We start from the raw sequence: 25367 nt of genomic DNA, 5'->3' as shown, positions 1-25367 counted from the left end.
CCAGAGGACAGGGTCAGATGGAATTCTTGCCTGTGAGGGTGGTGAGGCCCTGGCACAGGTTGCCCAGAGAAGCTGTGGCTGCCACATCTCTGGAAGTGTTCCAGGCTGGGTTGGAAGTGGCTTTGATCATCTTGGTCTAGAGGAAGGTGTCCTTGCCCATGGCAGGGGTTGGAACAAGATGAGCTTTGAGGTTCCTTCCAACCCAAGCCTCTCTAGGATTCTGTGAAAATGCCAGGAGCAAGCCAGGCAGGGCTCTGCAGGCAGAGGCTGGCTTTGGCCAGACAGGTTTTATCAAAGCAGCTCCAGAGCTGACCTGGAGACTGCTGGGGGAGCACACAGGCTGGTGCCTGACAGGGGTGAGGGATGGATCACTTGTTCAGGTTGAGATGGTCACTGATGCTCTGCTTGCCTTGGTGAAAATGTCTCCTTTTGGTAAAGGGTGTTTCCCTGTCCAGGGGTGCTCTGGCTGGGAAAGCAATTCTGCCACCCAGACACCCTCTGGGAATGACAGCACCAAAGAAAAGCAGACTCAGGAGGCCTCCCAGTCCAGCCCAATTGCCAGCAGCACAGGAATGATGGGCGAGGTGGAAGTTGTGGGTCAGGTTTGGGGGTGAGTTCAGCTGCCCCTGGAAGCAGGGAACCCTCCCTGGCTTTCTGGGAAAGCTGCTGAGCACGGCAGCCTGGGGGAATGCAGCACTGTAATTATGGCAGAGAGGGCAGACAGTGCTTGTGCAGAGCCCAGGCCAGGCAGCTCCAGCATGGGGGCAAATTCTCCCCTCCAAGAGGAGCAAATTCTCCCCCTCCAAGAGGAGCCAGTGCCCACAGGAGAGGCTGGTGGGGTCAGCAAGGGGCTGTGCTTGCCCCCTGCCCAGTCTGCCACAGATTTTCTCCTCCTCCATGGCTCTGGCATCCTTCATCCCCTCAGTGCCAGCCCTGGGGCTCCCTCCACACCTCAGCCTCTGACTCAGCCACGAGGAGGGGAAATGGCAGGGCTGGAGCAGGCTGTGCTGAAGCTGCCATGGTGAGATGCTGCTGATGAGTCTTCAGCCAGCACCGCTGGGCACAGGGGCTCTGTCAGCAAACTCACTGATTGATTGATTTGTTTGTTTGTTTGTTTGTTTGTTCAGCAGCTGGCAGTGCCATCCCTGCACCAAGGTGAGTCAGTGCTCAGCACCCCAGTGCCATCCCTGCAGTTGCTTGAGTGGCTCCTCTCCTCACCAGGGAGCAAAGCCACGTGGGATGAGTCAGACAGAAAATGAGTTTATTTCCAGATGCTGCAGGGGAACTAATTTTGATTTAACAAGCAGGCAAGAGTGAGGTATCTTGAGTTTTTATTTCGATCCTACTCCACAGGAAACAACATCCACTAGTGTTATCTTCCTTACATTTGTTTGTATTTGACCCAATACTGTGTTAAATATAAAATACTGATTGAACAAGGATGGATGGTGAAAAACATGAGATGCTAAAAAGATCCCTCGAGCCCTCCTCCACAAACATCCTGAATGTTACGAGTCATTTAAAATTAGTATAAAACAGGAGGACAATCCAATAACTTGCTCTGTGTTCCCCATGCTTTGCAAGGGAGGATTTAGGAGCAAGTGGAAAGGGGGAGCCTCTCACTTACAGAGAAGCCCACTCTGCAAATCCAGGCTGAAGGCAGGGTGGCTTTGTTCCCAACAGAGCCCGGCCATCCACTCCTGCTGGGTGTCCTGCCCTGGATTTTCAGCAGGAGACTGAGATGAAGCAGGCTCAGAAAGGTCCTTCTGGCACCTCCCTGTGCCTCAGGAGCCCTTGGGACAGATTTAGGGCCAAAAGACCACAAATGGCAAAAGAGTTTCTGAGATAAATCCCCTGGGGTGAAGCCCAGGGTGGTGGTCCCTGGGCATCCTCAGCCCTGCCAGGGGACAGTGGCCTGGGGCTGGGAGCGCTGTTTGCCTGCTCTGACCCCAGCATGGCTCCCCGTGGCATCTGGGGACAGAGGGCGAGGAGAGCTGAAGCTGTCAGCAGGCCCCAGGGTGGCTCTGGGAACCTGCTCCCCCAGAGCCAGGGAAAAGTGAAGCAGGGGTTTGTGCAGCTCTGGCTGCCCTCCAAGTGCTTCACGGGGTCCTCACACGAGCCCTGTGAGGTAGGTCAGGGTCTGCACCCCCATTTTACAGATGGGGAAACTGAGGCACAGAGAAGGGTAATGACTTGCCAGACAGAAAATATGGCATCTCCCATTCTGGGATCTCTGCATCCTGCTGTTCCAACCCTGGATATGCTCCATCAGCTGCTGGTTACTCACAGCTCATCCTTTTCCACCTCTGCACCTGCAGCAGGTGGCAGGGCCAGGGCTGGGCAGAGCAGCAGCAACAGAGTCTGGGCTCACACCAGCTCGTTCACCCCCATCCCTAAGACCACCCATCACCCCCAGGGCAGTCCCAGCCCAAAGGCTGCTTTGGGGTGCCCTGGGCACAGAGTCCCAGCAGCCCCACGCCAGGCTGGGGTGCCAGGGACAGCTCCCGGAGCCTTTTACAGGAACCTCCTGCCTGTGGAAGTAAAACCCAGCAGATATTTTTGCCAGCCTGACAAGCACAGGCACCACGTCAGGAGGGGGGCGAGTATCCAGGTGCTTCCTCTTTGGTGATGTGCTGCACAGTGGCACAGCCCTGGACAGCCAGTCCTGGGGTGCCACAGGCTGGGGGGCCCTAAGCTCTGCTCAGCTCCCTGGAATGCTGCTGGAGAAACAGGAGATGTGGGATGGTGGCCACAAATCTCCTTCGCTTGCCACATGGTGCCAGAGGCTGCAGCTGTGATTAATCAAAGGCCAAAAAGAGGTGATGGGCAACTGATTCCTTTGGGGCTGATGGAGAAGGTGCAGGCTCAGCCCAGCACAAACCACCACACCCTCCTGGCTCCAGCAGCTCTGCCAGGGTGTTTGGGTACAGTAGAGGAAATGTATTTGAATATCTGTATAGAGGCTTTGCCCCAGAGGTCCCAGTTGTCCTTGATGGGCTGCAGCTGTGATGTCCTTAATTGGGCTGCAGCTGTGACCAATGAAGATAACTGGGATAAAAGGGGGTGGGTAAGCCAGTCAGGGGGAGCCCTGAACTGGGAGAGAACAGCATGCAGAAGAAGGAGTCTGTGAAGATCTGCAGCCATTAGAACACACCGAAGAGGTATGGACTTTAGAAATCTGATAACAACAATATAGGACTCTAGAAATAATAGAACAACAACATTTGGGGAGCAGGATCAGGTGTGGTTTTGCCATTCTGCTGCTCCCAGCAGCTGGATGGATGTCCCATGTCCCACTGTGTGGCCATGGTTAGACATCTAAAAACTGAGCATCAATGGGACCTCTCCGTTACAGCTCACACCCAGGCTTTGTGTGGATGCATTCCTGCCCTGCAGCAACCTGGGAATGCCAGAAATCTTTCCAAAAGTGGAATTAAATCTGATGAGCAATAGGTTCATCAGCAAAATGGGAGCAGAGAAGGCAGGTAGCCCCGTGATCCCAGTCCAAGGAGGTTCTCTGCCCTCCCTCCAGGAGAAAGGGACTGCCCTGGGCTGACCGCAGTCAGGGAGATGCCAGGAGCTGGATCCCAGCTGTGCTCCCTGCTGAAGGCACACGTGCAGCAGGGCTTGGGAGCTGGGCTGTGCTTCAGGCTGCCACTGGCACCAGGCTGGAGAGGAAAACCGAGAACTCCAGGGAGAAAATGTCCACAGGGGATCCCAGGGATGTATGGATGAGTTGTTCACTTCATATTGGCTTAAAGAAAGGGTTTCCCAGTGCTCAGGGACTGGGATGCCCTGGAAGAGATTCCAGTTTTAATCTCTTATAAGGCTTGTTGAGTATGGGCCATCCCCTCAAGGGCTTGGGATGGAGCTGTTAATGCTGGCAGGACTCAGGAAGATTTAGGAGCCAGACCAGGTGGTGCAGGGGTGTCACCACATCCCCCTCCATCACTGGGTCTCTCCCCTCACCCTGACTCCTCCAGTCCCTTCAGTGGCACACTCTAAGGACTCCAGGAGCCAAACCCAGGGTGTCATAGCTGGGGCATGTGGGGCCAAGTTTCCCAGTCCTGTGGGATGCTCAAGACCAGGTGAGTGAGCAAAGCTCCCAGTGAGTGGTCACTGTGAGTCAGCCCACAGCCCAGTCAGTCACTGTGTTCTGAAACTTTTGCCTAAAAAAACAAACAGTTCCCGAGCTTAAAAAAGAAAAACATTTAAAATCAACCTCCAGGCTCTCCTGTGTGTGCAGGAAGGGCACCAACAGCTGCTGTCCATGGGGCGAGGGGGTGGTTTGGGGTGAGCCCACTGTGTCACCAGTGCCCTCTGTGCCCCCACGTGCCCGGTGGCACAAACAACGTCTCTAAGGCTTCTACCGAGGGGAGGTTTTGGTGTCCAGTGCCCCGGGCTGGTACAGGTACCTCCAGATGGCATAGTAGTGGGTGCCAGCTCCCATGGCCACGAAGAGGTGCCAGATGGCATGGGCGAAGGGGATGCGCCCGTCGCTCTTGAAGAACACCATGCCCAGGCAGTAGAAGAAGCCACCAGCCACCAGCTCCAGGAGGCCATCCCTGTTGGGCTGGGAGCAGGCAATGCTCAGTGAGGCCAAGGCAGTCTGACCGCTCCCCACCACCCCACTGAGACCAGAAGTGGTATCCAGCTGCAGCTCTGGGCTTCTCTGCCTTCTGCTACACCCTCCTCCCCAGCAAGGCAGCAGGGACCCAGCAGCCCTGGGAGAAATGGAACTAGATGGTCCTTAAGGTCCCTTCCAATCCAGACCATTCTATGATTCTGTGATCCTATAATTTTCAAACCACAGAGCCCAGGAAGGAGATCTGGGAGAGATGCACGTGGTGCTGCCAGGCAGCCAAAGCACCTGCAGAACCAAGGTGAGCTACATCATATCAGGGATGGCTTTATTCCTCACCCAGCCTGGAGACTGCACCAGCCCACAGGAGGCAAACTGCTCTGAATTTTCAAATCCATCCTGAGGAAAATCCTGAGGGATTTGTCCCTCAGTCTGAGCCCAAGTAGGGCCTTACCATGGAGAGGATGACCAAGGCGGGGAAGAAGCCCATGATAACGTAGCACACCAGCTCCACCAGCTTGTACCTGTGACAGACAGACAGAGAGGCAGCTTGGAGCAGGGACAGAGGGAGGCTGAGTTTTATGCTTGACATTTCCACAGCAGTGCTACAGAGGAAAGGGTGGCAGTGCCATCACAGCAGGTCCCATGTCCTCATGTGCAGACCGGCTTGGGACCTGACACTTGGGACTCCGGGGTGACATCTGGAGATTTTGGCATTTTATTTGGTGCCACCACGTGGAGGAAGGACTCATGGCAGCAGTCCCTGCTCCTGGCCCGGGTCCCACACGCCCTCCAGCCCAGGGGGTGCAGGCACTCACCGCTCATGGAAGAAGAAAACGTAGACGGTGCCGATGGATGCCATGATCCAGATGATCCAGCGCATGTGGGAGGCCCAGGGACCCAACTCCCGCAGGTTCAACCTGCAAGACCCAGGGCTGTGGTGAGGTGGGTCCAGGGCAGCACCCTGGGCTGGGCTCAGCCCCTCACCCCCGGGGCTGTCCCACCACAGCATCTTGTAACTTCAAGAGGTTGGAATCCATAGGATGTGAAGGTTTTGTGGAAAGGGGTGAGGTACAATCTCAAGAAGAAGCAAAGCCAGAGAGGGAAACTCTTTTTGTTGGAACCAGGATGGTTTTTTTTCCCCTTTAGTGGGGGCAGGTGAAGGCCCCAGGAACTCACCAGGGAGCGTAGGAGGCAGCGATGAAGAAGTAGATCACCATCCTGTCAAACATGTGCAGGCAGTGCTCCACGGTCCTGCAGGACAGACAGATGGGTCACAGCACTGGGGGCATCTGAACCCTCCCCCCCTTCCCAAGCAGTCAGGGATGGTACCTGAGATGCCTCTTCTTCCAGGAGATGGTGTGGAAGATGGTGGAGACAATGAAGAGGCTGGACAAGCCAAAGCCATAGATCCAGGCTGAGATGGTTTCCCACTGGTCATCAGAGAGGATATAGAGGATGGAGCTGCCAAGGATGCTTGGCAGGATCCAGAGCTGGAAGGGGAAGCAAACCTGCTGTTGACTCTCTGCATTTCCATTAAGGAGCTACAATAGAGCCTCCACTTCTCCTTTCAGGTGTTTCTTTAGCTTCTGGTCAAAGGTACCACCCCTAAGGGGCAGGCAGGGTCCCTCCCTGCATGGTGCAGCTCCAAAATAGTTTGTCCAGAAGGTAGGGAGGAGGAGGAGGAAGGCACAAGGAGGATGACTGTGTCTGAGTCATCTCTCAGGACTCAAAGTGGGAACTGTCAGCTCCAAAAGAAACCCTGGTGGGGGGAGAGGTCCCTCCCACTGCTACACAGACAGCCCCATGGGCACCTGTCACAGCTCTTGCTGTGAAACAATCCATTTTCAGGGAGCTTTGAAAATACTTCTGCCCCACCAAGCCCACAGCCAGCTTCCCCAGGGACATGGGGCCACAGTGCGGGAGAGCAAGGGAGATGAAAATCAAATTCCCAGGGCAGAGGAGGGAGAACATCCCAATCCCTAGGAATACACCGAGCACATTTGCCTCAGACTCGCAGTGACTGCCCCAGAGCTGAACAAAGATGTTTTTGGGTGTCCCTTGAGGTTCCTCAGTGGATCCCCAGAGGGATGAGCACCATCCTCCCTCTCCCAGGGACAGGGACTCACAGCGTGGGTGGCACAGTTGGCTGCGTGCTCGTATTCCGTGGGCTGGTACCTGCAGTTGGATGGGACACGGTGATTCATGAACCTGCAGAGAGAAGTGGGGAGAGAAACACACTCAGGGGACAGGGATGGAGCCAAACCCTTCTGGAGGGATCTGCACAGGGCCTGCAGCCCTACCATGGCTCAGCTTTGCTCCAGCTGCCCTGCAGAAGGGACACCAGGGCACAGCCTGTCCATCTGGCTGTCCCCAGCTGCCCAGGTCTTGCTCAGCCATGGATGAGCGTTGCCAGGAGCCTGTCCCCAGCTCCCCTCCACTGTCTGCTTCCCTTTATTTTCCCTTTTAAGAACCAGAAGGAGGGGGAAGAGGGGAGGTCAGACGCTCACCAGGGCTCACAGGGGGTAAATGGGGCTGAGCAGGGCTGGGAAGAAGCTGGGGGACATGTCCCCCCACATCCCTGGGGACATGGCTGTGCCCAGAGCACTGTCACCTCCACCCCAGGGACACCAGGGATGCCCTCCCCATGCAGGCACATGGCTGATAAATAATTATCAAACGGCTTGGGAATGGTCTGTATCAGGTATCAGTAACATTAAAAAATGCAGTATATGGACCATCAACCAATGAATTTAGCAACAGTTGGATAGTAATTAATCACCTTTCCTTTGAAGGCCTCTTCATAGCATACTTACTTACAAAGGGAAAGCATTTGGTTTTTATTTTAAAAAATACTACAAATCACCAACGGCCAGCTTAAATGAGCATGGAAGACTGACAAAGACATGGTAATGTTTTTTCTTTTAAATCCCCAACAACCTCATCACGTACTGTGGCAAGAAATTACATTTGATAAATAAAATAAAATAAAAAGCTTTAAAAATAGAAAAATAAAATGAAAATTAAATAAAAAATAACTTTAAAAAATTAAGTAAAAATATATGATTTACATTTATTAATTTACATTTGATAAATGAAATAAAAAAGCTTTAAAAATAGAAAAATAAAATAAAAATTAAATGCAAATAACTTTAAAAAATTAATTAAAAATATATTATTTACATTTATTAATTTACATTTGATAAATAAAATTAAAAAGCTATAAAAATAGAAAAATAAAATAAAAATTAAAAAAAACTTTAAAAAATTAATTAAAAATATATTATTTACATTTATTAATTTACATTTGATAAATAAAAAAAATCTTTAAAAATAGAAAAATAAAATGAAAATTAAATAAAAAATAACTTTAAAAATTAATTAAAAATATATGATTTACATTTATTAATTTACATTTGATAAATAAAATAAAATAAAAAAGCTTTAAAAATAGAAATTTTTTTTAAAATTAAAAAAAAAAAACTTTAAAAAATTAATGCTGTAAAATGCCGTAAAAGTTCCATAAAACGAAGTGCCGTAAAGCGCGACTGTCGTAAAAGGTGCCGTAAAGCGCGACTGTCGTAAAAGGTGCCGTAAAGCGCGACTGTCGTAAAAGGTGCCGTAAAGCGCGACTGTCGTAAAAGGTGCCGTAAAGCGCGACTGTCGTAAAAGGTGCCGTAAAGCGCGACTGTCGTAAAACTGCCGTAAAGCGCGACTGTCGTAAAACTGCCGTAAAGCGCGACTGTCGTAAAAGGTGCCGTAAAGCGCGACTGTCGTAAAAGGTGCCGTAAAGCGCGACTGTCGTAAAAGGTGCCGTAAAGCGCGACTGTCGTAAAACTGCCGTAAAGCGCGACTGTCGTAAAACTGCCGTAAAGCGCGACTGTCGTAAAAGGTGCCGTAAAGCGCGACTGTCGTAAAACTGCCGTAAAGCGCGACTGTCGTAAAACTGCCGTAAAGCGCGACTGTCGTAAAAGGTGCCGTAAAGCGCGACTGTCGTAAAACTGCCGTAAAGCGCGACTGTCGTAAAGGTGCCGTAAAGCGCGACTGTCGTAAAAGGTGCCGTAAAGCGCGACTGTCGTAAAAGGTGCCGTAAAGCGCGACTGTCGTAAAACTGCCGTAAAGCGCGACTGTCGTAAAAGGTGCCGTAAAGCGCGACTGTCGTAAAAGGTGCCGTAAAGCGCGACTGTCGTAAAAGGTGCCGTAAAGCGCGACTGTCGTAAAAGGTGCCGTAAAGCGCGACTGTCGTAAAAGGTGCCGTAAAGCGCGACTGTCGTAAAACTGCCGTAAAGCGCGACTGTCGTAAAACTGCCGTAAAGCGCGACTGTCGTAAAAGGTGCCGTAAAGCGCGACTGTCGTAAAAGGTGCCGTAAAGCGCGACTGTCGTAAAAGGTGCCGTAAAGCGCGACTGTCGTAAAACTGCCGTAAAGCGCGACTGTCGTAAAACTGCCGTAAAGCGCGACTGTCGTAAAAGGTGCCGTAAAGCGCGACTGTCGTAAAACTGCCGTAAAGCGCGACTGTCGTAAAAGGTGCCGTAAAGCGCGACTGTCGTAAAACTGCCGTAAAGCGCGACTGTCGTAAAAGGTGCCGTAAAGCGCGACTGTCGTAAAACTGCCGTAAAGCGCGACTGTCGTAAAAGGTGCCGTAAAGCGCGACTGTCGTAAAACTGCCGTAAAGCGCGACTGTCGTAAAAGGTGCCGTAAAGCGCGACTGTCGTAAAACTGCCGTAAAGCGCGACTGTCGTAAAAGGTGCCGTAAAGCGCGACTGTCGTAAAAGGTGCCGTAAAGCGCGACTGTCGTAAAACTGCCGTAAAGCGCGACTGTCGTAAAAGGTGCCGTAAAGCGCGACTGTCGTAAAAGGTGCCGTAAAGCGCGACTGTCGTAAAACTGCCGTAAAGCGCGACTGTCGTAAAACTGCCGTAAAGCGCGACTGTCGTAAAAGGTGCCGTAAAGCGCGACTGTCGTAAAACTGCCGTAAAGCGCGACTGTCGTAAAAGGTGCCGTAAAGCGCGACTGTCGTAAAAGGTGCCGTAAAGCGCGACTGTCGTAAAACTGCCGTAAAGCGCGACTGTCGTAAAAGGTGCCGTAAAGCGCGACTGTCGTAAAACTGCCGTAAAGCGCGACTGTCGTAAAAGGTGCCGTAAAGCGCGACTGTCGTAAAACTGCCGTAAAGCGCGACTGTCGTAAAAGGTGCCGTAAAGCGCGACTGTCGTAAAACTGCCGTAAAGCGCGACTGTCGTAAAAGGTGCCGTAAAGCGCGACTGTCGTAAAACTGCCGTAAAGCGCGACTGTCGTAAAAGGTGCCGTAAAGCGCGACTGTCGTAAAACTGCCGTAAAGCGCGACTGTCGTAAAAGGTGCCGTAAAGCGCGACTGTCGTAAAACTGCCGTAAAGCGCGACTGTCGTAAAAGGTGCCGTAAAGCGCGACTGTCGTAAAACTGCCGTAAAGCGCGACTGTCGTAAAAGGTGCCGTAAAGCGCGACTGTCGTAAAAGGTGCCGTAAAGCGCGACTGTCGTAAAACTGCCGTAAAGCGCGACTGTCGTAAAAGGTGCCGTAAAGCGCGACTGTCGTAAAAGGTGCCGTAAAGCGCGACTGTCGTAAAACTGCCGTAAAGCGCGACTGTCGTAAAACTGCCGTAAAGCGCGACTGTCGTAAAAGGTGCCGTAAAGCGCGACTGTCGTAAAACTGCCGTAAAGCGCGACTGTCGTAAAAGGTGCCGTAAAGCGCGACTGTCGTAAAAGGTGCCGTAAAGCGCGACTGTCGTAAAACTGCCGTAAAGCGCGACTGTCGTAAAAGGTGCCGTAAAGCGCGACTGTCGTAAAACTGCCGTAAAGCGCGACTGTCGTAAAAGGTGCCGTAAAGCGCGACTGTCGTAAAAGGTGCCGTAAAGCGCGACTGTCGTAAAACTGCCGTAAAGCGCGACTGTCGTAAAACTGCCGTAAAGCGCGACTGTCGTAAAAGGTGCCGTAAAGCGCGACTGTCGTAAAAAGTGCCGTAAAGCGCGACTGTCGTAAAAGGTGCCGTAAATCGCGACTGTCGTAAAAGGTGCCGTAAAGCGCGACTGTCGTAAAACTGCCGTAAAGCGCGACTGTCGTAAAAGGTGCCGTAAAGCGCGACTGTCGTAAAACTGCCGTAAAGCGCGACTGTCGTAAAAGGTGCCGTAAAGCGCGACTGTCGTAAAACTGCCGTAAAGCGCGACTGTCGTAAAACTGCCGTAAAGCGCGACTGTCGTAAAACTGCCGTAAAGCGCGACTGTCGTAAAAGGTGCCGTAAAGCGCGACTGTCGTAAAACTGCCGTAAAGCGCGACTGTCGTAAAAGGTGCCGTAAAGCGCGACTGTCGTAAAACTGCCGTAAAGCGCGACTGTCGTAAAAGGTGCCGTAAAGCGCGACTGTCGTAAAAGGTGCCGTAAAGCGCGACTGTCGTAAAAGGTGCCGTAAAGCGCGACTGTCGTAAAACTGCCGTAAAGCGCGACTGTCGTAAAAGGTGCCGTAAAGCGCGACTGTCGTAAAAGGTGCCGTAAAGCGCGACTGTCGTAAAAGGTGCCGTAAAGCGCGACTGTCGTAAAACTGCCGTAAAGCGCGACTGTCGTAAAAGGTGCCGTAAAGCGCGACTGTCGTAAAACTGCCGTAAAGCGCGACTGTCGTAAAACTGCCGTAAAGCGCGACTGTCGTAAAAGGTGCCGTAAAGCGCGACTGTCGTAAAACTGCCGTAAAGCGCGACTGTCGTAAAACTGCCGTAAAGCGCGACTGTCGTAAAAGGTGCCGTAAAGCGCGACTGTCGTAAAAGGTGCCGTAAAGCGCGACTGTCGTAAAACTGCCGTAAAGCGCGACTGTCGTAAAAGGTGCCGTAAAGCGCGACTGTCGTAAAACTGCCGTAAAGCGCGACTGTCGTAAAAGGTGCCGTAAAGCGCGACTGTCGTAAAAGGTGCCGTAAAGCGCGACTGTCGTAAAAGGTGCCGTAAAGCGCGACTGTCGTAAAACTGCCGTAAAGCGCGACTGTCGTAAAAGGTGCCGTAAAGCGCGACTGTCGTAAAACTGCCGTAAAGCGCGACTGTCGTAAAAGGTGCCGTAAAGCGCGACTGTCGTAAAAGGTGCCGTAAAGCGCGACTGTCGTAAAACTGCCGTAAAGCGCGACTGTCGTAAAACTGCCGTAAAGCGCGACTGTCGTAAAAGGTGCCGTAAAGCGCGACTGTCGTAAAAAGTGCCGTAAAGCGCGACTGTCGTAAAAGGTGCCGTAAATCGCGACTGTCGTAAAAGGTGCCGTAAAGCGCGACTGTCGTAAAACTGCCGTAAAGCGCGACTGTCGTAAAAGGTGCCGTAAAGCGCGACTGTCGTAAAACTGCCGTAAAGCGCGACTGTCGTAAAAGGTGCCGTAAAGCGCGACTGTCGTAAAACTGCCGTAAAGCGCGACTGTCGTAAAACTGCCGTAAAGCGCGACTGTCGTAAAACTGCCGTAAAGCGCGACTGTCGTAAAAGGTGCCGTAAAGCGCGACTGTCGTAAAACTGCCGTAAAGCGCGACTGTCGTAAAAGGTGCCGTAAAGCGCGACTGTCGTAAAACTGCCGTAAAGCGCGACTGTCGTAAAAGGTGCCGTAAAGCGCGACTGTCGTAAAACTGCCGTAAAGCGCGACTGTCGTAAAAGGTGCCGTAAAGCGCGACTGTCGTAAAACTGCCGTAAAGCGCGACTGTCGTAAAAGGTGCCGTAAAGCGCGACTGTCGTAAAAGGTGCCGTAAAGCGCGACTGTCGTAAAAGGTGCCGTAAAGCGCGACTGTCGTAAAACTGCCGTAAAGCGCGACTGTCGTAAAAGGTGCCGTAAAGCGCGACTGTCGTAAAAGGTGCCGTAAAGCGCGACTGTCGTAAAACTGCCGTAAAGCGCGACTGTCGTAAAACTGCCGTAAAGCGCGACTGTCGTAAAAGGTGCCGTAAAGCGCGACTGTCGTAAAACTGCCGTAAAGCGCGACTGTCGTAAAAGGTGCCGTAAAGCGCGACTGTCGTAAAAGGTGCCGTAAAGCGCGACTGTCGTAAAAGGTGCCGTAAAGCGCGACTGTCGTAAAACTGCCGTAAAGCGCGACTGTCGTAAAAGGTGCCGTAAAGCGCGACTGTCGTAAAACTGCCGTAAAGCGCGACTGTCGTAAAAGGTGCCGTAAAGCGCGACTGTCGTAAAAGGTGCCGTAAAGCGCGACTGTCGTAAAACTGCCGTAAAGCGCGACTGTCGTAAAACTGCCGTAAAGCGCGACTGTCGTAAAAGGTGCCGTAAAGCGCGACTGTCGTAAAAAGTGCCGTAAAGCGCGACTGTCGTAAAAGGTGCCGTAAATCGCGACTGTCGTAAAAGGTGCCGTAAAGCGCGACTGTCGTAAAACTGCCGTAAAGCGCGACTGTCGTAAAAGGTGCCGTAAAGCGCGACTGTCGTAAAACTGCCGTAAAGCGCGACTGTCGTAAAAGGTGCCGTAAAGCGCGACTGTCGTAAAACTGCCGTAAAGCGCGACTGTCGTAAAACTGTCGTAAAAGGTGCCGTGAAGCGCGACTGTCGTAAAATGTGCCGTAAAGCGCGACTGTCGTAAAAGGTGCCGTAAAGCGCGGCTGACGTAAAACTGCCGTAAAGCGCGACTGTCGTAAAACTGTCGTAAAGCTGTCCCTTTGATCCCAACACAAAAGAATTTCGAAAAAGAACTGTCACCAAACACCCCCAGAGTACCCCCAGTGTTTGGGACAGATTTCTCGACCCAAAAGGGGACACTAAACCCTGAAAAATCGCCAGCATTAATGCCAAAATTAGAAAACTCACAAAAATCTTTTGATAATTTTAAACTAACAGACTGCTGTGAAAACGGCAATCACTTGTTTTTAAAATTTTTAATAGAATGTAATAAAAATGGTTATAAAAATAAAATGGTTATAAATAATGGTTATAAATGGTTATAAAAATAATAAAAATAATGGCTATAAATGGTTATAAAATTAGTAATACAATTAGAGTAATAATAAATTGGACAATTTGTATTAGGACAATATGAGATAACAAAAACAAAGAGTTATGGACGTCCGGGTACCTTTTTCTGGGCAGCACGAGCCCAAAAAAGAACCCACATTAACAAAGGATTGATCCTTAAAAGCAATAGCCTGTTGCATAGTCATACACTTCATACATGATGCATAAATTCCATTCAAACACAGGATTCTGTGATGGGACACAGAGGATGGATGGACAGACAGACACTGATGTCACAGTTGCTGAGGAAACACATTCAAGGCCTTTTCCTCCAATTTATTGATTTTAACAAAGCCTGCTCCATCTTCCCTCTGCTCTGGCTGGTGCTGATCACAACAGCAAAACAGATCCAATTCCACAGCCCCCTCCCCAGGGCTGGGGGACTCCCAGACCCTTTGGGAAGGTTTTCCTGGGGTGTAAATATCCTCCCTAGCTCTGCCACAGGGGTAGAGAAGCTGGGAAGGACCACCCAAGCCATGTCCATGTAACAAGGTTGGAGAGCATTTATGTTCCTGAAGCCCAGAACAGTGTGGTGAGGGGCACCACAAACTCCTGCTTTTCCCAGAGGGACAACAGCCTTGAGGAAGAACCTTTTTGGGTTTTTTTGAGCTGGGGAGAGGTTGCTCTTATTTTCCTGCTTTCTAGTAAGCATCATCCTATGGATGGTGGGAAATGGAGCATCGGGGAAGTGGGACCTGGGGGGTCAGCCTGAGCCCCACTTTTGGCACCTGCACTGTGTTTTGGGGTTAATTGGGCACATTTCTGTGGTCCTCTATGCTCTTGCTTTGCATAGCAAAGGGGAATTGCATTTCATAGGGTGGGAAGAAGGTAAGAAAGGGATATAGTGAAATTTTTCCTCGGGAGGGCTCATGTGGGACTCTGAGCTCTCTTGAGGGCACCAAGAGAACCTGAATCAGTCACTCCACAGTCACCTCCCTCTGCAGAAATGGGAGCAGCTGGTGTTGGCACATCTCCTGGCAAGGCAGGATAAGTCCCTGGCTGCACCTTATTTCCCAGGGGTGCAGAGGTCATTTCCTCTCCTCCTCCTCCAGGATTTTATGGACCAGCTTGTGCCATCCCTGTGTACACTGGCATGAATGCAGGGCATGGGGAGCTCTGCAGCATTCCCAGCCCGCAGACAGTGTGTAGAACCAGCCCCAAAGCACAGCTCCAAGCTGGACAGACAGATGGATACACTTGGAAGCAGCACTTGTGATTGTTGGGTGCAGGAAGCCACCAGCAGGTGCTCACACACCACTGGGTGCTCCCAGTGCAAATCCAAGAATTTTTGGATTTGCACTCAGCAGGTGCTTCAGGATGGCAAATCCAAGACACAGAGAAGTTCAAAGACAGAGCAGGAGCAGGGTCAGGATCATGTTCACTCCCAGGGATGCTGTCTGGGAAGCAGGGAACCAAAGGGTTCCTGGGCACCTTCTCCTCCTGGTGCTGCTCCTGGCACACCCCTACAACTGCTGTATGAAGAGGGGGGGCTGCTGAGGGTCTGCCCAGGGGTTATTCACTGCAATCCCAGGGTTTTTGCCTGCCCTACTTGTGCCTGCTTTCCCCTGGCCCCTTTCCCAGGGAGGGAGCCTGAAAAGGGCCAGTACAGCAGGCTCTGGCCAGGGAAACAATGAGCCCCTTGTCCCTGGGCAGAGTGCAGAGCTGCCTTCCCAGGCCTGCTCCTTTCTCCTGCTCTTTCTCCCACTCTCTTGGGCTGGGTTTTTTTTTTTTTTTTTTAATATGGCTTTAGGGGTTCTTACTGAGTTTTTAAAAGACTTTTATCCACCAACAAAATTCCAGCCTCCAAAATCGTGCAGATCTGCCGGGCTCTTGTTTCACCAGGGTGGGAAGAAGGGAAGAAAGGGATAGAGTTAAATTATTCCTCAGGAGGGCTCATGTGGGACTCTGAGCTCTCCTGAGGGCACCAAGAGAACCTGAATCAGTCACTCCATGGTCACCACACACTCACACAAGCAGAGCCATGGGACACTTTCAGGAAAGCTGTCCCCTGCACACATGAGGGGAAAGGCCTCAAAAGAGGCCCAAGCCAGGCTGCAATTTGGCATAGATGGGATTTAGCCCTGCCTTTGACACAACTCCCTGGCTGCCCTCTGCCACATCTCTTCATGTCCTTCTCACTCCCCTTTCCCCTCTCTCCAAGTGAGGATAATAATTTTGACATCCTTTAGGCAAGCCAGTGGTGGATAATGTGAGGAGGGTGTAAAATCACCCCAATGACGTGGATGGGGAGCTGTGAGCTGGGCCTCTGCCCTTGGAAAGAGCTGCTCCAACACCTGCCCTCCCCAGGCCTGCCATAAATCAGGCTGTGCATGTGTCTGTGTGTCTGTGCACTGTGGGGACAAAGGAGCAGTCAGCAGGTCCAAGGTCATCCCAGGTAATACAAATTTCCCCAGTGCAGCTCACATCTACAGGTTTCACCTGCAGATGGATTATAAAAGGGCTGGGCTTGCTCAGGAGTTGGCCTAAAGCCTGTGGAGATGGGTTTGCTGCACATCCACCCTCCTGCCCAAGGAGCTGGGGCTCCTCCAAGCTCTGTTCCCTGCTGGGCAGTTCTGGGGATCTGGCTGCAAAGGAAGAGCATTTCTCCTTCCTCTTGTGCCTGGATGTCACAGCTGCTTTTAAAGCAACAGAGGAAGATCCTGGTTGTGGTCAGAGAGGAAGGATTTGCTGGATGTTGATCAGCAGTGGAGGGAAGTCCTGCTGGGGCTGTCCCTTGGTAGAATAAGTGTTGTGATGCCTGAGGTGTCAGTGATGGAGCAGATGTGTCCCTGCAGGGCAGATCTCACTCTCTCACTCCTCAGGGCCTGGCCTGGGTTTGCTCTGACAGCCCTGAGGCTGCACACCCAGCACAGATGTCAGGCTTGGTCCTGGGGCTCACGTGGGAGCTGCTGTGGTGGCATCCCCTAAGCTGGGGCTTGGCAGGGGCCCTGCCTCTGATCTGGGATCTGCTCAGGCTCCAGCTGCATCCCTGGTAAGAGGCTTCAATCCCTTGAGCTGCTGTGTGGTTTGCTCCCCAGGACTCAGCTGAGTCCTGGGGAGCAGCGTGTGCTGGCTTGGGGCCTGGCTGCTGCTTGTGTCCAGCTCACCACCACAGGGCCCACAAGGTGCAGAACCAGCAGGAAACCCCCATGGCCCACCTGGAGCCCACGAGATCCCCCAGAATTTACTGCTTTATCCAGCCCAGGAGCACTTGTTAAACCCTGCTTTTCCTTCCTACCCATTGACGTGGGAATGTTTGCCACTGGGAAGCAGAAACACCAAGGCTGGCACTGCCCAGCAGTGCCATCTGCAGTGCCACCCACACGGGCACGGGTGGCACCTGCTGGGGGCTGGAGCCTCCCTTCCATGCCCATTCCTCAGAGCCTGCCTGCTCCCACACTCACATATGGCTCTGCTGCTTTGCAAAGCTGGGTTGGAAGCAGCTCCTGGGCCAGGCCTGGCCTTGGGCCCCTCCTTTGACTCCCATCCCATGGGAGAGGGGCAGCAAGGCTGATGGAGCAGAGCAGGACAACCCAGGGTTTTCTTTTTGTCACACTTCCTAGCACAAGGAGCTGGCAGCTTGGGCATGGAGCAGGAAATTTAAGGGTTTTTTATCTAAGCCAGCATTTCCTCACCTTTCCATGGGTAAGTTCACCAGATTTCTGGAGTAACCCACACAGATTCCCCCGGTGCAAGCCTTGCTTCCACAAAGCGAGTCAAAAGGGGCAGCAGATCCAATTATCACCCATCTCCTCATTCCTCCCATCCCAGTTTTGCTCATTCCCAGCACTCTGAGCACCCTGGGCTGGCTCTGGACCATGCCCTGGCACTACACAACCTGCACACCCTGAGAACCCATGAGCAAGGGCTGCTGCTGACTCAGAGGAGCTCCCAGAGAGGGGCCCCGTGCTCAGCCAGGTCCGTGCTGTCCCTGGCTCTGAGCCACAGGCACAGGTGTTCCCTGAGGAGGGACAGAGGAGGCAACCCCTGACACACCCCCAGAGGATGCAGGAGGGACTGTGCTGCTCTTCCCCTCAGTACCAAGGGCATCCAAAATTCCTTTTTTACTCAGGGACAACCATGGGATGCTCCAAGCCAGGCATTGACCATTTCTGCACCCACCAGAGCCCATGTACACCCAGCAAGGCTCGGTTGATGGTGGAAACTCAGCAGTAATTCCCAACTGTCCACATCCCCCTCCTGTGGGCAGGGATGTTTCTTTTTCTCCCCAGCTCTCTATGTGGATGGTATCTCTAACTCTTCCAAGGTAATTCATGACCCTGCAACCACAGCAGAGCTGTTTGTTTATTCACAACAGATGGGATTGATGAATGTTTCCCAAATTACTTTCTGAGCTGGGACTTCTTGTTTCATTTGGTACTCATGAGACATCCAACAACAGCTGATTAGTCACAAAATGACTCTGATGTCCCAGGTGTTTGGTGAATGTTGGAAGGACTGTTTTCAGGACTGCAAATCCTCTATTATTCATTAATTTCTTGTTTGGAAAGTCATTGTACATGTTCCTTGCTGCCTTGCCTTGAGCAAGGAGTCAGTGGGATAAATCCTGAGCTGGCTTTGCCTCTTTAACTGCAGCAGCCCCAGGAGTGAGTGTGACCACTGGATCCTGTGCCTGCTGGCACAAGATTTGGATAGTTTGAGCGCTGGAGCTTTCCCAGCCTCTAACCCTGGCTGTGACTGTGAAATACATGGGCAGGTGAGCAGTCCCAGGTTCATAAAACCTCCCCACAACATGGCCTGGGAGACACAGCCAGGCTCTCACTTAGGATTCCCAGATGCTGCTCAAGTACAAATCATATCTGTAAATTATTCAGCATATGCCTCTGGACAGCAAAGGCAGAGAAGGAAAATCATGTATTTCACCAGCCAAGCAGACAGATAGTAAGATTTCCATTAGTATTACTTACAACAGAGAGCAGGGCTGTGTCTAATGCTGCTGCTCAGCACAGAGAGGAGCCAGCTCCATGCCCTGACCTGATGATCTCTTTCTGCACAAAATCCTTTCCTCAGCAGCAGCAAACCCGGGCTGTAAACTCAAACAGGAGCACAGAGTTGACTCCAAATTCTCCTGAAGGTCAGCACTGCTTGGCTCAGCTCAGTGGTCTCTGACTCATCCAGCAGGAATATGACACCTGTGGTATCATGTTATCATGAGAGGTTCAGTGTTATCACAGAGAGCCCCTCTGGACTCCCTCTGCATGAAAATGTTCTGTTTGTCACACCTGGAGAGACCTGATCTGTGTGTTTGGCCATGTCTGCTCTGCCTTTCTCAGATCCAGCCCCTGGCAGCAGCATCTCTGGATATTAAACAGAACTCCTCGTGCAGCTGCAGCCAGGCACCCCTCAGGAGTGAAGGGCTGGAATAAGTTGTGCTTTTTTCCCTTCTTTTCTTTGGGAGTTGTACTTGTTGGCATGGCTTTGTCTCACTGTGGAGCTGGGGGTGTGGGAAGGGAGGAGGAGGAGGAGGAGGAGGAGGAGGAGGAGGGGAGGCCAGCCCTGGCAGAGCCCCATTTCTCACAGTCACTGACCTGCAGGGCTGGGCACTGGCTTGAATTTCCCATGGGTGGTGTTGGCTGCTACCTCATGAAGCTGGACACAGCAAACTGTGCCAAAGAATCACATCAGGCTGATATCCAACACCAGCTGAAGGAGGGGAAGGATCATGTGTTTCCCAGGCAGCCAAGAGACCGTCATTGCCCCAAAAGCACAAGGCATGGGGCTTGGTTTGCCCACTCCTGCACATCTTCAGTGTGCTGGTCCCCACCTGAGCCTGTCCTGCTGGATGCCCCAGCCCTTGCAGAGGCTGGAACAGGGCAGTTTGAGTGGACATCCCATCAAAAATGCTGCTCTGAGAGCTTGCTGCCTTCCAAACACCTGGCTCCCATTATGCACCCTGAGGTAACTCCTACTGGTGCCATTTTAAGAGGGTATCTGAGCCAAGCTGGCCCCACAAAGCAACCAGCATGGAATTGGTTGGTAATAGCAGCTGATCCTGGTTTTCCCAGGGATTTTGAGGGCCTCCCCATCTCTTGGAGCAGTGCCTTTTGCATCTGGGGGGATCTGTCTGCTCAGCTGGGGACAGACTGACAGGTCCTGATGGGGCTGGTGCTTGCAAGGTGAGCAGCCCCTGCCTCTAGAGGAGCTTCAGGCTGTGGTATCAACACTGAAAGCGTTTCCCTTCTCACTGCTCCATCCCACATGGGCTGTGGGGGAAGCAGAGCTCTTGGAAAGCATCTTGGAGTGTGTGGGAGCAGGAGAGGGCTGCTCATGTTTTCATGGCAAAGCAATGGAGAACAGGTCTTCCCAATGTGGTTGCTCTGTCCAGGCTGTCAGCCTGGCATTGGTTTCCTTGTGTTTGGAGTCTGAGCACCCCAACATTTCCTATTTCTCCTATTCCTGCTGGTTGTCCTCTTCCTGTCTTGGCCAGAGGTGCCAGAATAGCTGATTAATATCTCTTTGCTTAAGAATTACAGGTGCAGGGAGAAACAAGGAAGGTCTTTCCACCTGCCTTTCCCCAAATTCAGAGGATTTGGGTCTGAGCAAGTGTAGAGCTCAGACCTCCATCCCCTCATGCTGGTGAGGAGGTGGCAATGCCTGCATTGCAGGCACAGGGAGGTGAGGACAAGCCTGGACCATGCACCTACAGAGCCCCTGCTCCTGGGCTGAGACATCAATGTGGATTTTCCCATTCTCTTTGTGTTACCCATGCAGGGCAGTAACACAGTAAGATTTAGAGCCTTTACCATGGACAAACCCAAGGAGCTGCTATCAGTCTGTGAGGATGATTCAGTGCCCTGCAGCTCCCAGCAGAGCCCTCTCCAGTGCTGCTCCAGAGAGGCTGAAGCTGGCTGGGTACAGCAGCTCCCTGATTAATCACATTTCCTTCCAATTACCGCTCTGAGAGGCCAAGATCTGGGAAGCATTCAGGGAACTAACTACTCAGCCCCATGGCAGCTACGTGGGCAGGAAGGACCAGACCATGTTTGAGTTAAAATTGGGCCAAAAGAGGGTCAAAGCTGGTGGTGAGGGTCAAGGAGGGTTTGGTTACCAGGTCAGTGTAACCTGACCAATGAGCCCAGTGATAAAGATGCAGCTTGGTCTGATGTGCTGGTCTGGGAGGAACCCAGCACCGTTTTGGTGAGCTGGGAGGGAGGAATAACCCTGTGGTGGTTGGATAAAGCAGGAGGAATCACATCTGCTCACACTTGGTGCTGTGCTGGTGTCGCGGTTAAACCCGGCCCGTGGGGCAGGAGATGGATATTGCCTGTCAGGGCTGTGAGTGACAGGGAAAGCCTTGCAGCAACCGAGCTTTGAAACTCCATTTCCCCACGGTGTCAGTGATGAAAGAGCCTCCCGGGCCCCAGAGCAGAGCAGAAACCACCGAGTTTGTCATTTATAACCTCAAATGGCATCGCCTGCACCCTGCACCACCACGGTGGCAGCTCCTCCCTTTGCTTCCTTCCCCTCTGCCCCAGCTCTGCATCTCCAAAGCCCAGCCAGGAGGGATTTGGAGACAGCCTGGTGTCCCTCCAGCCCTGAGTTTTCTCCTGGCAGTTCACAGAACGTTCCCACATTGATCACGGCTTTTCATCTCTTTGTTCTCACACAACAGGTCTTTCATCACCACACTGTGTTTCATTTATTCATTTTGCTGGGTGTATCAATGGCCAAGTTCCTCCTTTCTTGGTCCTGGCTCAAAATTAGATAAAATGACATGAAAAATGAAGCCTGTTTCAGGCTTTTCCTCCACAAGGAAAACTTTGATATTTTTGGGGTTTTTTTTCAAGGAACACCATAAGCAAGGCCACATTCTCTGAAAAGATGTTGCAAGATGGAATCACAGAATTGTTAAGGTTGGACAAGACCTTTAAGATGGAGTCTGACCATGAGCCCAGCAGTGCCATGTTCACCCCTAAACCACTTCCCCAGGTGCCACATCCCCATGTGGTTTTGACAACTTCCAGGAATGGTGATTCAGCCACTTCCCTAGGCAGCCTGGTTTAATCTTTCCTAATATCCAATCTAAACTTCCCCTAGTGCAGTTTGAGCCCATTTTGTCTTATCCTGTCCCTTGTTCCCTGGGAGCAGAGCCTGAACCCCACCTGGCTGCACCCTCCTGTCAGGGAGTTGTGGTCACTAAGAAGGTCCCCCCAAGCCTTCTTTTCTCCATGCTGAGCTCCCTCAGCTGCTCCTTATCAGACTTGTGCTCCATTATCCTTCTCTGGACCTGCTCCAGCACCCCAACACCTTTCCTGTAGTGAAAACTGAGCACAGGATTTGATTCTGCTGCCTTGAAGGATATGTGCCACCATGAGTCCCCTGGCTTCTGCTCACCCCAATTCCCACCTCAAAGCTCCCTGAAAGAGCATCCCAGGCACAAAGGAAGGAGCAGCTTTAGGGTTTCTTTTGGGACATGCCCCAGCAGAGCATTTCCATGGAGAGCAGAGCTGGTGTACACAGAGGGAGGGGGGACAAGGATTATCCCACTGTTATTTTTGAGCACTGGGCTAAGAGGATCTCTGTGATGATACAGGAAGCCCCGGGTTAGCATCACGTGCTGGGGACTTTCTTGGGGTGAAAGCCAAGGGAGCTCCCGTCTCCTGCTGCTCCCCACCCAGCCCTGGCACACAGTGAGAGCTGGAGGATTCCCTGTGGATCTGCCCCTCCCTGTGCCCCAGAGCCCCTGCCCTGCGTGTGGGCACCATCCCTGTAATGCCTCATCCCACTGAACAAGCTGTCTCCAGAAAGGACCACCACAAGGCTGGAGCAGGCAGCAGATAAAGGATAAATCAAGCAACAGGTTGGCAGATGGGCTCTGCTGAGGGGAGTTGATGTCAGTGGGGCAGCCCCTGATCTGCTGCCCAGTTCCCAAAGAGCCTCTGCACCCCTGCCATGGGGTAAAGGTATGGTTTTCCTCCTGCTCTGGGGGTACAGAGCTCTGCTCAGCTCCATTTCCCCCAGCTCTGTCCTTTGCATGCCAGCAGGGTGGGGGAGTGAAAGGTGGGGGTGTGAAAGTCTTGAATTCTCCATTTTTCACAGGGTTTTGTACCAGGCACATTGTGCAGATCTGCTGGGTGCCTCCTGCCTCTTCAGCAAGCAAAGGTTATCAGGAGGCAGCCACAGCCTCAAAAGGGTCTTTGAGCAAGGGGCCACATTTCAGGCAGGGTTTTGGAGATGCAAGCATGGGTTTTCCCCACAGGATACCTGTAAGGAAAGGAGCTGATGGCTGGAGGAGGTCGGAGGATGGTCTCCTGTCCTTACCCAGCTCAGACAAACATCCCTCAGAGATTATCCTGCCTGGAGCAAGCAAGAAACACCATCACCGCTTCTTTTCACACAACTTTCTCTCTGGTATCTACCCCTAACAGGACCACGGAAAGTCTGGAAGTGGCAGCACAGAGCTCAGTGCCCTCAGGGGCTGTGCCAGCCCGAGGGACCCTACACAGGCAGAAAAACATCCCCACCACAGCCCCAGGGAGCTGGGAGCAAAGCCTGTTCTCGGTGCGGGGCTGAGCACCCCCAGCAGCCGCTGTCCCCACCTGTGCAGCACCCGGTGCCACCTGCCTCATCCCGGGCAGGTGTTGTCCCCGCGTCACCTGCCAGCTCCCTGACAAAGGCCACACCTGATCCCGCAGCCGCGCGTGTGGCCAAGCGCCCTCTGACCCTGTGCTCAGCAATCCTCAGGTTTCCCCCCCGCACAGGTAACACCGGGAGGTTTCCTGCTACACCTGAGCTCTCCAAACAACTCCCGGCTGCTGCTGGAAAAGCACCCTGGGGATTTCATGGAGGGAGAGAAGGATCCACCGCCCGTGCCATCCCATGGGGACCCTGTTGAGCCTGCGGGTCCAGGCTGGCAGAGCCGTCCCGAGGGGGTTTCACCGGGGTGCAGAGGGACCCTGGATCGCATCGCTCCCTCCATGGGGGTTTGGAGCCAGCGTTAGGCTCTGTTCCCTCGGGAAGGCAGGATCCTGATCCTGCCGCGGGAGAGCCGCGGTGAAGTTGGAGCCAGCGAAAGGCTCCCAAGGATGCCGAGAATCCTTTAGGGATGTAAAAAAGCAGGTAGCCGAAAGCCCAGCCCGCACCTGCCCTGTGCTCTGAGGCACTCAGCAGCTTTCCAAGATCCTTTCGGGCTCCAGCCCCGCCGAGCCGTGCCCGGGGAGGGCTCGGGGAGCTGTCCGGGAGCACCGGGGGTCGGGGACCGCCGCACCGATGGATTTACCTGGCGTAGCGCGTCTTCTGGAAATCCAGGAGCCGGGACACGAACATCGCGGCGGTGCCATGGGGGTCCCGGGCAGCGGCGGCTGCTCAGCCCCGGCCCGGGGGAACGGCACCAGCTCGGCGAGCTCCGGCTGCCGACCGGGAGAAGGGGCGGCCGGCACAGCCCAGCCCAGCCCGGCACGGCACAGCCCAGCCCGGCCCCGGCCCCCTCCCGCCCCCTCGGCCGCTCGGGAGAAGCGACACGGGCAAAACAAAGGCGACCTCCGGGAGGGGGGAGCCAGCCCCGCTGCCGCCCTCAGATGTGCAACGAGGAGGAGGAGGAGGAGGAGGAGGAGGGAAAAAAGAAAGGGGGGTGTGGGGGGGAATCCCTTCCAACTCTTCCCGGCCACAGCAACCTGCGCGATCTCCCTCCGCCCCCCGGCAGCTTTAAGCACAGCTAAAAATATCCCCCACCCTCCCCGCTGCCACCCCCGGGGGATCAAATAGCAGCAGATTTGAATTGAAAATGTGATTAAAGCATCGGGGAGGGGGAGAGCGCCGAGTGCCGGCAGTCAGACGCTCCCCCCGGTACCCACCCGCTCCCCCCGGTTCTGCTCCTCCCGGCTGGGTCTCCCCCGAGCGTCCCCGAGGCATCTCTGCCCACCCCGGGGGCAGCGCCATCCCCAAGGAGCTGGTTTGTTTGGCTTTGTTTTTATTTATTAGGTTTTAACGATTTTTTTTCCCCATTATTTTCCAGAGGCTGGGGTGGGTGGCTCTGCCACCATCACTGCGTGGTGCCCCTGGGAGAGGGCACAGCTCCAGCACCCCGCCACCCCTCCCTGCTGGGGAGAAGGGGGATAAAGCAGCACGACAGCAAGGCAAGGATTAAGGACCACAAAATCAGCCCATCTCCATGGTAAAGCCTTCACCCCTCCCTCCTCTACATCACTCAAGCAGGCTCCTACAGGAGGTGACATCCTGAGGAACGTCTGAGGTTGGGCAGCTCAGAGGGGGGATACAAAAGGTGATGGGGGCTTGTCTGGGGGCCCATGGGGGTCATCCTTCACACAGGGACTGCAGGCAGCCTCAGGCCAGCAGCTGAGGGACAAGAAAGGAGAGGTCAGCAACATCTGGAGAGCCTTGGTCACCCCAACAGCACCTCTCCTTCTGGAGCTGTGGCAGTGGGGCAGCTGAGGACATCCTGGAGAGAAGGACTGTGCTTGTATGGCCACTTCCATGGGAAATGGGGCACACACAGCTCTTCCAAAAGCCAAAGCAGACCAAAAGGAAGGAATCCCTTCATTCAAAGCATGGATTAATCCTGGCACCCTCTGCAAGCCCTTCCAACAGCAGCTCAATCCCTCAGGGGGTGCTGCAGGTGCAGCTGCATTGTGGGGTGTCCCCCAAGCACACCAGAAGCACCCCAGGATCCAGCAGCAGGTTCAGCCTTCCTGCACGATTCCCACTGTGGATGGAAGACACCAGTGGGGACCAGGCAGGATCCAGGAGGTGCAGAGGCAGTAAATAAACCCCATTTTCAGAAGGATATCTGGGACAGCCAAGGCCTGGCTGAGAGTGGC

The 25367-nt window shown here is 53.1% G+C and overlaps 1 protein-coding gene across 1 annotated transcript; it reads right to left on the bottom strand.

Annotated features, from left to right (window-relative positions):
- Positions 1-1314: 1314 nt before the first annotated feature.
- Positions 1315-24204, bottom strand: MMD2 (monocyte to macrophage differentiation associated 2). The gene is made up of 7 exons (XM_036392457.2): positions 23810-24204; positions 6712-6793; positions 5915-6075; positions 5762-5836; positions 5401-5502; positions 5037-5106; positions 1315-4573 (listed from the first exon to the last, which is right to left on the bottom strand). The coding sequence occupies exons 1-7, from the start codon at positions 23854-23856 to the stop codon at positions 4367-4369; spliced, it is 744 nt and encodes a 247-aa protein (XP_036248350.1). The 5' UTR covers positions 23857-24204; the 3' UTR covers positions 1315-4366.
- Positions 24205-25367: the final 1163 nt, after the last annotated feature.

Source organism: Molothrus ater, chromosome 16, assembly GCF_012460135.2.
Source record: "Molothrus ater isolate BHLD 08-10-18 breed brown headed cowbird chromosome 16, BPBGC_Mater_1.1, whole genome shotgun sequence".
NCBI lineage: Eukaryota > Metazoa > Chordata > Aves > Passeriformes > Icteridae > Molothrus > Molothrus ater.
Note: the sequence above shows the minus strand (reverse complement) of the source record. Positions and strands in the feature narration are given on the sequence as shown.